Source organism: Asparagus officinalis, chromosome 8 (assembly GCF_001876935.1).
Source record: "Asparagus officinalis chromosome 8, Aspof.V1, whole genome shotgun sequence".
NCBI classification, from domain to species: domain Eukaryota; kingdom Viridiplantae; phylum Streptophyta; class Magnoliopsida; order Asparagales; family Asparagaceae; genus Asparagus; species Asparagus officinalis.
This window is the reverse complement of record NC_033801.1, coordinates 33,053,557-33,068,355: the sequence shown is the minus strand read 5'-3', so window position 1 is coordinate 33,068,355 and position 14,799 is coordinate 33,053,557. Positions and strand designations below refer to the sequence as shown.

The following is a 14,799-nucleotide window of genomic DNA, read 5'->3' as shown; positions in this document are numbered from 1 at the left end:
TATCGGTCCTCTCGACAAAGACGACTCTCTACAAGTCAACTCGATTAGTTGACTGGCTGACATCTCACGAGAGACAGATCTGAAGGCGGTACCTCTCGACACCCCTACATACAAGACAAAAGGCGACTGCGACCCTCGAGCCCCCCGCTGACAGTGCGTCGATATCATATTAAATGTTTGACAGGCATCATCATTTCTCCATCCCCAGCACTATTTATCACACATCTGACCACGCTAGCTTCGCAGGCCGCCTATCTCATCTCATTAATACCAAAGTGACCGCGCCCATTCTGCGACCACTCTACAGCCGACACCTGTAAAGTTGACACTAACTCAGCCGTTAACCCAGACTTTGCCGAAGAAACCAAAATGCCCTTCCATCATTACCATAAAAGGAAAAATTCTTCCCAACACGAGGGTAAGCAATCTCTCTGCATTTTTCTCCATTCCATTGTACTTAAGAACTGCTATAATTTGACATTTTTCCCTACTCAAGTACCTTGCTAACTTGATCGTCGGAGGAACAATTGGAGAATCAGACCCCGCCCTCTTACGAGTTGCTACATGTAAAGGGAAGAATAGCTCAACTCCAAACTAGATATTCAGAGAAGTTAGCGGCCCCTAATCAACCCAGTTCCTATCAATTTATCTGTGATTACATAACATCAACAATTCTTAATATAAAATCTCTACAACATGATTTTTAATATGATCAAGAAAATAGCCCTAGAATCACTGTCCAAATGTACAATGAAACGTCACAAATTAGAACTTAGAAAATGAATGATTCAGCCAAAACTCTTTGACCAGACGACTGAAGATGTGCTTGTATGGACCAGATGTCTCTGAAGGTTTCTTTTGAAAATTAGCTTTTTGTTTAATAGATTTTAGATGTTATTGTAGGCTTCTAGATGTCTGATGATTGAATTAACTTGTAAACATTAGTTTCATCTTGTAGAGAACATCAAGAGCTTCCCAAAACTATATTTCAATAGTGATTCTGATGACCGGTTAAAAGTTATGACTCATACAAGTTTTCAACCTCTTGTGCATGTTTTCAGCCATTTGATGCAGACTAGACGTCTAGTTTACTGCTGACTATTTTGACACTGTATTGCTAAAATACTTATATCTTGAGCTAAACACTCTGTATTGAGTTTTGATTATTTCCTTAGATTCATAACAAAGAGACATACACTCTCATATGCTCAAAGTTGAATTTAAAGCTTTTGATTTTTCTTTTTTGAGGATTAAATGTGAACTTTGTATAACTACATACTTCATCTTAAAGCAACATCACATACAAATGAACGTTTGTTATTTATCAAAGCGAGTTGATTGCATGATCAACATAATTATTAATTTGAAATTTCAAAGTACATCACATGAAATAACTGTTAGACTCTAATGCCACTAGGAAAGAACCCTAGAGGGGGAGGGGGAGGGGTGAATAGGGTTTATGCTAATCTACTCCGATTTAAATACCAATTAAAACTTATTCAAGAATTATTCTTGCAAGATAGATATACAATATGATATGAGTAAGAATATGCAATGTGAACAAAGGGATATATCCTAGCAATGAGATATATGGTGAAAATATGCAAGGATATATAAATAACACAAGGGTAAACAATCTATAAACAAGATAAATAAGATAGTGGGCAATATAAATAATGAGCAATTGACAAAGGCGATATAATGATAAACACAAAAATAAGTGCGCCAATGCAAACTCAAACAAACGATATGATCATGGAGTTCGGTCCCCACGACCTACGTCTCCGCTCCTCACCTCGAGGAGATCTCCACTATCACACCAGGTTTTCTACGCTTACCTGAAAAACGTTTACACCTCACAATACGGTTTTCTAGCTAACCGAAAACTTTACAATCCACACTCACAATGTAACTACACTAACTACCACCTCAAGTACCGAAAACTTTACAATCCACACTCACAATGTAACTACACTAACTACCACCTCAAGTGTTGGTCTCTAGCTTGTATCTCCCTCAAGTGTTAGAAATTATAACCTCTCTCTAAACATTACCACCTACCCCACTCCTCATGGGATGACCCCGTCTCTCATCACACACTCCTCTTGGTGTACTAGTGTATTACAAGGTGAACCTCACAATTTAAGCACAAATACAAAGTATTTGTTCTCTACAATAGATGAGAACGAATTGTAAGCTCACTCTCTAAGTCACACAAACCCACAACCTAATTACACAATGTATGCAAATACAATAAGCTCAATGGTTGTGTATGTATAAAGAGATAAAATAAATCAAAACTAAACTCAATATAATTCTAGCTTAATGACAATGATAATCAAATATATAAAAGAGCTAGAAATAGAGTTTAGAAAACTTCTCAATGGATCAAGAGATAGAGGGAGAATAGTTGGATGCTCAAACTCCAATAGATGATCTCCTCAAGCCCTTGTGAAATTGTTTTCACAAAACAAACTCTCAAACGCTTAAAAGCTTTTTAAACAAACACTAAACAAAACTTCAAACCCTTATTAAACCTTCTTAAAACATTCTCTTAGTTATTTTGAAAGATGAGAGCAAGGGGGTATTTATAGAAACCCAAAACATCAGTAGAAACCCAAGCAAAATGACCAAAAAACCAAATCCCACAAAATCTAGAAAGTGCAGAAATATAGCCGTTATTGATCGGCGGTCGACCGCAGAGCCACTGGCGGTCGACTGTGAGCCAAAACTAGTCGTTGGGAAACAGATGGATGGCAAACTAAAAAATTCACGGTCGACCACAGAGGCAAGTCCGGTCGACCGCGAACAACTAAAAAACAAAGCTGACTCTGTGGATTTTCTACGGTCGACCGCAGCGCCAAGGGCGGTCGACCACGATCTGATAAAAAATAAAAGCAGTCTCTGGAAAATTGGCGGTCGACCACACCGTCAAGGGAGATCGACCACGAGCTGTTGAAAAACAGAGCTGAGTCTCTGGACCATCGGCGGTCGACCGCGACAATTGGCGGTCGACTGCAGCGCCATGGTCGGTCGACCGCGAACTGATATTTTAGATATTCCAAGTTTGAAAATAGTTTTCTGATTTTAATACCTTATTTAAAAATATCAAAAAAATTTAAAAAAATATAAAACTTTGGGAAATGATTATAGATATGATAATACACATGCTACAAAAACTAGTTTTCAAAAAGGACCTTTCAAATGAGAAATATCATCATTTTACAAAATAGTCCAAAACACGAAAATGTAAACGTATGAATTTTGACATTTTGGCTAAACCATGTTCTGAAACATTACAAAATAATTTTGTAGACTTAATAAAAGATGTATATGATTATTGTTAAGTCCATAAACCAAGAAAACAATATTTTCTCAAAATTGTATATTCTACGCAATAAATTCTAAAATACAATAGAATATGAAACAAATAAAAATGTGAATAATTTTTTTTGTTGTTTCATATCTATGTAGTTAAACCAAAACATAATAGTAAATATGAAATATGTAATTTCATATTTATAAACATAAAAACCCAAAAAATATGTATGTATATATATAACTATATATATACATAGAAACCAATAAAATGTGTATGTATATATGATTGAGCTTAAAGTATCAACACACATAACATAACACCTAAACTAAATGTTACCCAAGCTTGATTGATCTTCGATGTGGCTCAACTTGGTACACTTGTGGATGAAGCTAGAACTTGGAACTTCAATTTGAATTGTATAGACTTCACTCCACAATTCCGCCAACCTCCATTGGATATAATCGTTGAAGCGTAATTTCATCCATCCTCCAACATATTGTTTGTCTACAATAAATAGATAAACACAAATACTAGACAAACAATATTAGTCATAAATTATTTGTTAAACATCATCAAAACAAGAATGCCAACAATAACTATATTCAGCATAGGAAGCCATGTGTCAACATCAAATTTATTTTGATTTGGCTATGGAATTAGGCGGTTCGCATTGAAAAGAGAGTAATCCCATGTGTTGGAATTAAAGTAAGATAGCTAGACGTGTCATCTCTATGGGTATTTGTAGTTATTGGGTTTTCCTTATAAGTTATACCTATTAGTAAAAACATGGATTTCTTTTTTTATAGTGGTTCACATTTCATTGAGAGGCTGTTTGGTTCACCTAAAATAATAGAAAAATGTTTGAACTCTTAGGATTTAAAACAAAAAGTAGGGTTTTGAGCATTATAGAATACATGTATCTATATTTGTTTCAAAATGAAACTATAGAATTGGATTCTAAAGTAGAGAAAATGAACAAATTCTAGAAGAAGCCAAATCCTTTTTTTAGAGAGGATTTGAGTTAGAAAGCTTACACATTTATATCATCTCAAACACTACCCCCCCCCACCCCCCAACCCCCCCCCCCCCCCCCTCTCTAGCTTTTTGCTTTCAATATTATTGGGCCGTATGAACCATAGATGATAGTACATATTCTTCTTTCGTATTACCATGTTGAACCAAACACGAACTTAGCAAATCCGATATATATATGCATGCACAACATTAGATTTGATTTCTTTGGGGGTTTCATTTCCTATATTTTAAGGAAATGAACCAAAGAGCCCCTGATTGTCCTCATTGAACATGTGCTCTAGCAGAGAAAGATTTCCATTATGATCTACTGTTGCACGGTAAATTTCTCACAAATTATTCTCTCTAATTAAGTGGAATGAATAAGGGATTATGAGTCTCTAATTAATGATCCTTTATTAACTTGAATCCTCCTTCTTTTCCCCAGGTTGAACACTCAACAACTCGTTAGGCGACGCGACAGCGATCCCCAGTTTGGGGCTCTAGTACGCTTTTGGATGCCTAAGTTAGTATCTCTCTAGCTAGACAGTAAAAAAAATAGTAAGTGCGGCCAAAATACTAGAGAGTGTTTGGACGCTTCTCCCTATTTATTTAGGGGAGAAAAGGAGATTATAGCCATTCTCTTCTTATCGTTCACGTGGGAAAAAGTGTGGTGATGTGGCATATAGAATATTTTTTTTCAGGGTATGACATGATCCCATTAATAGAACGGATAAACGACAGAACTATACACCTTTATTCAAAGAGATAGACAAACACGAGTCCCTGATGACCGGCTCGATCGGTCGAGCTATAGCTAGGTTGAAGTGAACTATGAGAAGTTCTAGTTTGCAACATGTGAAAGAACACCCATCATGCTCCGTCGCGGTTTGTACATGACTTGCAGAGGATGGGCTTTACGAAGTGTAAGCCCTCCCATTTCCTCCATGTCGATCGCCTCCTCCCTCATTCTCTCCCATTCGAAGCACTGAATCATCGTCCCCAGCGCCAGTCCGATCAATCTCACTGCCAGCACATCACCCGGGCACCGCCTCCTCCCCATCCCAAACGGCATAACTTTACCACCACCGTCTCCTCCTCCGCCGACGAACCTCTCAGGCCTGAACTCCAAGGGCTCGGCCCATATTGCAGGGTCTCTGTGAATGGCCCACGCGTTCACCAATAACATCGTGCCGCGTGGAACGTGGTAGCCTGCAACGACGCAGTCTTCGAGTGACTCGTGAGGTACGAGGAGTGGGGTTACGGGATAAAGTCGGAGGGTTTCGTTGATGATTGCTTGGAGGTAAGGCAGATTGGGGAGGTCCTGCTCTTGCAATAAGCGGCTTTGTCCGATGCTTGTATCTATCTCGGCTCTAGCCTTACATAGGACTTGTGGGTTGTTGAGGAGAAGTGACATTGCCCATTCTATTGTTCCTGATGAAGTGTCTGTTCCTGCAAAGAACAAGGTCTTCAAGTAGATAGTTGAATTAGCGGGTTATTCAAATACTAGGAACGGCGTCTGTATAATTAATCGACTATTGTTTTCAGCAAAAACTTCAAAAAAAATAAAAAAAAATTGTTGCGTTAATTAATCCATAATCTAAATAACCCCGATGGCTCTCAGAATCGAGTCAAACTCACCGCTATCATGGCTTTAATGATCTCATCAGTATAATACTCAGGATCCTCCTCTTGCAAATCCAACAAAACTTCAAGCATACTCTTCTGAGTCTTTCCCTTTTTCTCCCTCCTCCTCCTCCTCTTCTCATCAACCAATCCCTGCAATATCTTGTCCTTCTTCACTTCCGCCCTCCTCAACCTCTTCCTCACCGCTCCCCAATCCACCATCCTCACCACCGCCGGCAAGAAATCAGAAACATTCGACACTCCGATCATTCCCAACACCTCCTCCATCATCTCCCTAAACCTGGCCGCCTCCTCGTTTCGGCCCCCATCCTCTCTCCCCACTATCATCCTCATCATCAACCCGAAACCCACTCGCTGAAACCTCGGTTTGAGCTCCACCTTCCTCATCTCCATCCCATCACACTCAATAAATAATTCATGTATGAAAGACTTAATCTCGTTGTATCGGATGTCGGATAGAGAGTGCAGGCGCGCGGAGGATAGGAGGTGGAGGGTGACGATGCGGCGGACGTTGCGCCAGTGTGGGCCGTATGGGGAGGAGGAGAGCGTGGTGTAGTTGTAGGACAGGATCTTGGAGGAGGGGAGTTGGGGGCGGGAGGCGAAGGCGAGGTCGTTCTTGGTGAAGCATTCGAGCGGTGGAGGGGTTTCTTGAGGAGGTGGAGGTGGCCGAGGATGGGAAGGGAGGGAGGGCTTGGAGGGAGAGGAAGCTGTTTACTGGATTCGTTGGATTGGTAGTAATTTGAGAGGAGTTTGAAGATGAGAAGAGAGAGGGCCAGGGAGTAGAAGATGAAGGAGTAGTCCATGGTGAGGAGTGAGAATAAAAGCTGAAAGAAGATTATAACATGTGATCTTATGTGAGGTGATTAAGGATATGGGTGTAAGGATGTTTATATAGGAAGATGATGACAAAGAGAGATGAGATTTTTCTTTTGGCCACGGGAATATTAATTTGGTTAGAGTACCCTACGCTCAAGAGAGAGCCCATCCTTTTACTGTCGGAAGGACTCTACTTTATTCCAAAAAAGTCACTAATGGTCTGATTGGGAATTCACTAATGGATGGGATGCAAGGTTAAACTTTTATTCCTTTTTTTTTTCTCCTTTACCCTCCAATTTGGGGGTAAAATTTTAGTGTAAAATTTTCCTAAACTTACCCTTCTCTACTCTTCTAATAAAACTCTCAAACAATGTTAAATTCAAAATTCCCTTCCCCTTCCCTCCTATACCCTCCATCCAAACACACCATAAAAGTATTGGAACTTGCAACTATTGTGTACAAAGTAAACCCGCACAATCATCCTCACATACCCCAATAAGTCTATGATATTTGAGTTAAAGCGACTAAATTATGGTCTGAAATTTAGATGGTTTTCCAATATTACTACCCCAAATCTGTCATACTTTGAAATTAAGCTCTCAACTTCAAACTTAGGAAGTAGTCTTCCAAATCTTTAACTGTCTTGAAATTAGTCTTTCAATTCATATTTTAATTAGTACCATAAGTATGATATGAATTTTGAAATTAATCCCACAGATATGATATGTATTTTATCTCCTCCTCGAAATGATAGCATGAGCGATTCAACACCTGACGCTTCACTGTTCTCTCTCTCTCTCTATGTTTTCAGCGAAAGTCGTTTCCATTGTCGATTTCATTAAACTTCGATCGTTTACAGAAAATTACAATGAAAATAAGCAAAAATTACAACTCTCGAGAAAATAACACAGAAATTGTTTATCAACTCCTGCTTTTGTGGGACTTTGCCTGTGCCATGAGTGCTTTGGCTCGTGGACCACCGATTCACAGATCGTGAGGGTGTTTAAGGATCCTTTCTTCGTTTATCGAAGTAGGGACTTGAAAGCGAGTATCTTATCGATGTAAGATATTCACTCTTCCAAAGATCAAGTCTGAGCTTAGATCTCTAGGAATCACCAAATGATGCTTGTCAAAGGATGAAAATTCTCTCTCTCTTCCTCAAAATCACCAAAAGCTCAAGCCTTTTCTGCTCCAATATGTTCTCTGTCCTTTATTTCGTGTCTAAGGAGGTATTTATAGGGGTAGCAGTGCCTAACAGTGGAAATGGGGGCGAGATAACTGACCAAATAACTGTTCTTTGGCCGCGTCAGTCCATGCTGCCGTGGCTATTGGCGCGGCAGTATGGGCTGCCGCGGCTAAAGGCCAGTTACACCCACGTCTCCGTTGTGTCTTGAAATGTGTTGATTCTCCCACCGGCGTGATTAACCCCTTTTTCGTGGGTTTAAAACACTAGCATGTCCACGGCTCGCACCGCTCCTATTTCTGATATGCACGTGGCGGCTTTAAATACATAGCTATACTGCCGTTATACACACCGCAAGCAGGCCCCCACATAATAGCCGCCGCCGTAGCCGCGGCACCATAAGCTGCCGCGCCTTAGCCACGGCACCATGGGCTGTCGCGCCTTAGCCGCGGCATCATGTACTGCTGTGCCTCAGCCGCGCCGCCATGTACTGTCTGTTGGTGTGTACATTGTTCTTCCATGTTGTCTCACCTCCTTTGAATGATCTCATCTGATTAAGAGAATGGCGTTTATCGTCTCCTCTTTGCCTTGAGTGGTATTTGGATGTCTGTAAGTATTTTTTGACGCCTACAGATACCCCCTCCAAAGTATCTCAGACTCATCATTTTGGAGAGGAGTCTGGGACACTTTGGATATGATGAGTTTTCCTTGAAATTTCTTCAGTACTTTGTTGAGAAAATTGCGTAAGATGATCTATAAATGGCTTCAATTTTTGACTTCTTCATCTTTTAGCCTATTCAGTGCTTTGTAGAATAGCTAAAATTCCTCCGGTGATGCGTTTATCGCGTGCCCGTTGTCGAAGTCTTGAATTAGAACTACCGTTTAAGAATGAAGAAATAGTTTATACTCATATACTATATTGGAGTGTTTGGGAAATAGTTTAACCTCATATACCCGTTGGGAGGTTCAAGGAGATGCAGTTTATACTTATATACTCATCGGAGTGTTTGGGAAATAGTTTAACCTCATATACCCATTGGAAGGTTGCCAGGTTATTCTTAAGAATGTTCTAAGTGATATTCTCCAGAAATTTCATGTTGGGGGTAGGGGAACAGTTTAAACTCGTGTACCTATTGGAGTATTCTGGTCTCTTTTTTGTTGGTAGAGATGAACCCGACACTGGACAGGAAGAATTTTATATTCTATCTCCTGGTCTCTTGTTTGTTGGTAGAGATGAACCCATAATCGGAGAGGAAGAATTTTATATTCTATCTCCTTGTCTCTTTTTTTTGTTGGTAGAGATAAACCCAGAATCGGAGAGGGAGAATTTTATATTCTATCTCCTGGTGTAAAAAAAACTCAAAGTGGGATCTCCACTTAGAGAATCTGGACTGGTTTGAATAATCTTGACTGTCATAAGGTTTGATTATTCAATTCAAAAGTAGACGTCTCGTTCGTGAAATGAATCGAAAGGGGATTTTGGTTGTGGTCCTAACTGTAGTAAGGTTTGACCAAGTGGGAGTTTTGAGACGATCCTAACTGTAGGAAGGTTTGATCGTTCGATTTGTGGACCTCTCGTTCATTGAAGGAATCGAGAGGGGATTTTGGTTGTGGTCATAACTGTAGTAAGGTTTGACCAGATGGAAGTTTTGAGACGATCCTAACTGTTTAAAGGTTTGATTGTTCAATTTGTGGACCTCTCGTTCATGAAAGGAATCGAGAGGGGATTTTGGTTTTGGTCCTAATTGTAGTAAGGTTTGACCAAATGGGGGTTTGAGACGATCCTAACTGTTTAAATGTTTGATCGTTCGATTTGTGGACCTCTCGTTCATGAAAGGAATCGAGAGGGGATTTTGGCTTTGGTCCTAACTGTTTAAATGTTTGACCAAATGAGAATTTGAGACGATCTTAACTGTTTAAAGGTTTGATCGTTCAATTTGTGGACCTCTCGTTCATAAAAGGAATCAAGAGGGGATTTTGTCTTTGGTCCTAACTGTTTAAAGGTTTGACCAAATGGGGACTTGAGATGACCCTAACTGTTTAAAGGTTTGATCATTCAATTTGTAGACATCTCGTTCCTGAAAGGAATCGAGAGGAGATTTTGGCTTTGGTCCTAACTGTAGTAAGGTTTGACCAAATGGGGGTTTGAGACGATCCTAACTGTTTAAAGGTTTGATCGTTCGATTTGTGGACCTCTCGTTCATGAAAGGAATCGAGAGGGGATTTTGGCTTTGGTCCTAACTGTTTAAAGGTTTGACCAAATGAGAATTTGAGACGATCCTAACTGTTTAAAGGTTTGATCGTTCAATTTGTGGACCTCTCGTTCATAAAAAGAATTGAGAAGGGATTTTGGCTTTGGTCCTAACTATTTAATGGTTTGACCAAATGGGGGTTTGAGACGATCCTAACTGTTTAAAGGTTTGATCGTTCGATTTGTGGACCTCTCGTTCATGAAAGGAATCGAGAGGGGACTTTGGCTTTGGTCCTAACTGTTTAAAGGTTTGACCAAATGAGAATTTGAGACAACCCTAACTGTTTAAAGGTTTGATCGTTCAATTTGTAGACCTCTTATTCCTGAAAGGAATCGAGAGGGGATTTTGGATTTGGTCCTAACTGTAGTAAGGTTTGACCAAATGGGGGTTTGAGATGATCCTAACTGTTTAAAGGTTTGATCGTTCGATTTGTGGACCTCTCGTTCATGAAAGAAATCGAGAGGGGATTTTGGCTTTGGTACTAACTGTTTAAAGGTTTGACCAAATGAGAATTTTGTGAGGAAAGATTGATCCAACGAAGTGATCGAATCTCATCTCAGCAAAAGAGTATTCGGAAATCACCGTGGGGATGTAGTGTTTATCACTTTGTTTGTAATGATCGGGTTATCCCTAAGAAAATTACATATAGCATTTTTCCGAGAACTTCCCGTTACATGAACCATCCACCCCCAGCTTTCCTTACAAAACTGGGTTTATCATTATATTCAGCTGCATGATCGGGTTATCCTTAAGAGTACCATGCATGATGCTCTCCAGGAATTTCCCGTGAAAGAAAAGAAATAGTTTTGACTCATATACCTGTTGGAGTATCGAGGAGCCGTTTATACTCGTATACTCTTTGGAGTGGCGTGAAGAAGCAGTTTATACTCGTATACTCATCGGAGTCAAGGAAAACAGTTTATACTCGTGTATCCAATGGAGTTAGAGTCGTCTTTACTTGGCTTGTTTCGCCGTTATGACGTCGGAGTCAATTAAGGCTTGTTTACTTGGCTTGTTTCGCCGTTATGACGTCGGAGTCAATTAAGGCTTGGATTTTGTTTTTGAGTCTGAAGCAAATCTTAGTGGGATGAAGAACCCTTCTGTGGTACGCACCGTAGTTTGGATCCGTAATCCTCTTAGCTCACTCCTGATCTTTAATAGGTGGTAGCTCGATTTTGTCATTGGCGAGGAGGTATTTCAATATGGCTGGAGCTTCCTTATTTTCGAAAGAATACTCCTTTTGAAACTTCGGATCGAGAGTCGCGTTCCTAGCGATTGTAGATGTCGTCGGTCGTTTTGGATGGTACGACCCCCAGGGCTTCCAGGACATCGATGGAGAGATTATTATGACATGTTTGCAGGATGAACTCCTCTGTAACAGGATCTCTGCAATTCATTGCCTTGTTACGGAAGCGCTTGACAAAATTGTCGACTTACTCTCCGTCGTTTTGCTTCTCATCTAAAAGGGTTCCGATTGACACTTCGGTGTCATCATCGAAGAAATTACTGAGGAACAAACTTTCCATGTCATCCCAACAATTGATGCTTCCTGGCTTGAGACGTCGGTACCAATCGAAGGCGGACCCACGAAGAGTGCCAACGAATGACCGGACCATTAAAGCCTCATTTCCAGAGATCATGCCCAAATGAGACTTAAAATAAATCAAGTGCTGAGTAGGCGAGCTCTTCCCATCAAATGGTGTGAAGTTAATCAGATTGAACTTTGCCGGGTAAGGTATTGAATCCCATTCTCTTGGATAGGGACACGGAATACCCGTCTTCTTTACTTCCTGAGCGGACATCAAAGCATTGACTTTGTTTTCAAGGTCTTGCATTTTCTTGTCCTAATCTTCATCTCTCTCTGAGTGATGTTGAGCAGAAATAATTAGGCCACCCCCAGTATTATTAAGCGGTGCAATTGAACCACCCCCAATATTGTTATTGGGAGGATCTGTTGAACCACCCCCAGTGTTATTGTCATTGGGAGGTGTATCAACCATAATGACTTCATCCACTTCTGGATCACTGTCATCTACAACATTCTGAGTGTACCATTCTGAGTGTGGCGGCTGGATTCAGCTTGCTGACTGGACTCAGGAGGTTGAGGCCGTTGAGTTAGCAATTCTCTTATTTGTTGGATAGCTAACTCCATCTCTGTCTTCATCTCAACTCTAATTTCTTCACGTTGTTTCGCTAGAGCTTCTTGAAGCATTTGAGCAAACTGATCAGAGGTGATTGTGAGTACTTCTCTGGTTTGCCCTGTGCTAGATACTGTATCATCCGAAGTGCTTCTCTGGTTTGCCCTGTGCTAGATACTGTATCATCCGAAGTGATCGCAGAACAAGTGTCCGAGAGCTCATCCTCTGATGACATTCTTTCATGCATTCCGAAGTGATCGCAGAACAAGTGTCCGAGAGCTCATCCTCTGATGACATTCTTTCATGCATTCTCTTGTAATCCCTGCGTCTGATGGCTCCTAATTGGAGTTGAGACATCCGTTGAGCAATTCTTGGATCGACTTTTCCTCTCGGGGAAAAGTCGGTATTTGAGTCACTTGAATGCTGCTTAGACTTTCTTTTATCAACCATGTTGATGGTGACTTTAGGGAATTCGTCATCTTGGACAGCTGATCTTCTCTTACGGAAATGTCTCGGATTGGGCTTCGACATTTCAGTGAAAAGCCTCTGGAACACTGAGACTCTTTGTAGGATGGCTTCTCGTTTGGAGTAGTCACATTCTGACAGTGCTGCTCTAATGAGTCGTGCACAGGAACAATGAGAGCTTATTTCTCGAATAATTCTCTTTCGAAATTTATTCACACCCCCAATTTGATGATACGATTCATCGGTATGATTGCCAAAAAATCGTATCGTCTGTTGGCATGACTTCCCAGGTATGACGATGTCTTTTGGTGAATGTGTCTTCTTCTGAGGGTGTAAAACCTTGTTGGCACTCTCAGGACAATTTATTACTGTCTTTGAGCGATCCAAGGTTATGTCGGGAGTCACACGTTTAGAACCACCCCCTTGCGGGTATAGAGTCTTAACGGGTTCCGAATGCTGATTTTGCACAACTCCAGACTTTGGAATCCAAACTTTGCAGAGTTTTGGTGATTCTTTGGCCACCGTTTCCTTGTTTCTTCCTAGTCTTTGTTGTAAGAGAGCACGGGCATGAGCAGCATTTGTACGACGTTTTTGTATACGTTCTTTGAGGTTCAAGCGAGCCCTCTTGACAAAAGTTCATTCATCTGTCGTGAGTTGTGCAGAGATATGAGTGGTTGGTTGTTGAGACAACTGAACCACTCGATGCCTCCTCGACTCTAGGTCCGCGTGATAACGAACCCCGTCGGTTTGTTCCAAGGCCTTAGCTATTTGGCGAGCGCGGCACTGACGTTGTCTTTGACGAGTCCTCTTTGTCAGTGCCGGTGGGCTTTGATTCGATGACTCTTTAACTAGATAAGAGTCATTGTGAGCAGAGGTGTTGCGAGTAAAATCCTCAGCAACAATCAGGCGAGAGTCTTCATCTGTAGCGTTCGACGGAGTCGAAAACTTAAAAACCTTCTTAGAAGATGGAATCTTCCTGCATTTGTGAGGCGAGGAAGACTTTGAGGATGAGGATGACAGATATTCCTCAAACTTTGCTTGGTCGAATTCATATTCAACCATGGACTCAACCAGTATCTTGATCGGCTGCGACACGACGGTCTCGGCAGCGAGACCGTTGGCTCCCACTGTGGTCGCCAGTTTATTTTCAGCGAAAGTCGTTTCCATTGTCGATTCCATTAAACTTCGATCGTTTACAGAAAATTACAATAAAAATAAGCAAAAATTACAACTCTCGAGAAAATAACACAGAAATTGTTTATCAACTCCTGCTTTTGTGGGACTTTGCCTGTGTCGTGAGTGCTTTGGCTCGTGGACCACCGATTCACAGATCGTGAGGGTGTTTAAGGATCCTTTCTTCATTAATCAAAGTAGGGATTTGAAAGCGAGTATCTTATCGATGTAAGATATTCACTCTTCCAAAGATCAAGTCTGAGCTTAGATCTCTAGGAATCACCAAATGATGCTTGTCAAAGGATGAAAATTCTCTCTCTCTTCCTCAAAATCACCAAAAGCTCAAGCCTTTTCTGCTCCAATCTGTTCTCTGTCCTTTATTTCGTGTCTAGGGAGGTATTTATAGGGGTAGCAGTGCCTAACAGTGGAAACATGGGCGAGATAACTGACCAAACAACTGTTCTTTGGCCGCGTCTGTCCATGCTGCCGCGGCTATTGGCGCGGCAGTGTGGGCTGCCGCGGCTAAAGGGGCAGTTACACCCACGTTCCTTCGTGTTTGAAACTGTTCTCCCACGACCTTTAACCACCTTTTTCGTGGTTTAACTGCTTGTCCACGTTAGCACACGTTCTATTTCTGATATGCCGCCACGTGGTCTTTTTTAGCCGCGGCACCATGGGCTGTCGCGCCTTAGCCGCGGTACCATGTACTGTCATGCCTCAGCCGCGCCGCCATGTACTGCCTGTTGGTGTGTACATTGTTCTTCCATGTTGTCTCACCTTCTTTGAATGATC

General features: G+C 41.1%; 1 protein-coding gene across 1 annotated transcript; it reads right to left on the bottom strand.

Annotated features, from left to right (window-relative positions):
* Positions 5,018-6,884, bottom strand: LOC109821311 (isoflavone 3'-hydroxylase-like). The gene is given in 3 exon segments (XM_020387499.1): positions 5,018-5,801; positions 5,975-6,608; positions 6,611-6,884. Coding segments are annotated over 3 exon segments (1,431 nt in total). The 5' UTR covers positions 6,784-6,884; the 3' UTR covers positions 5,018-5,177.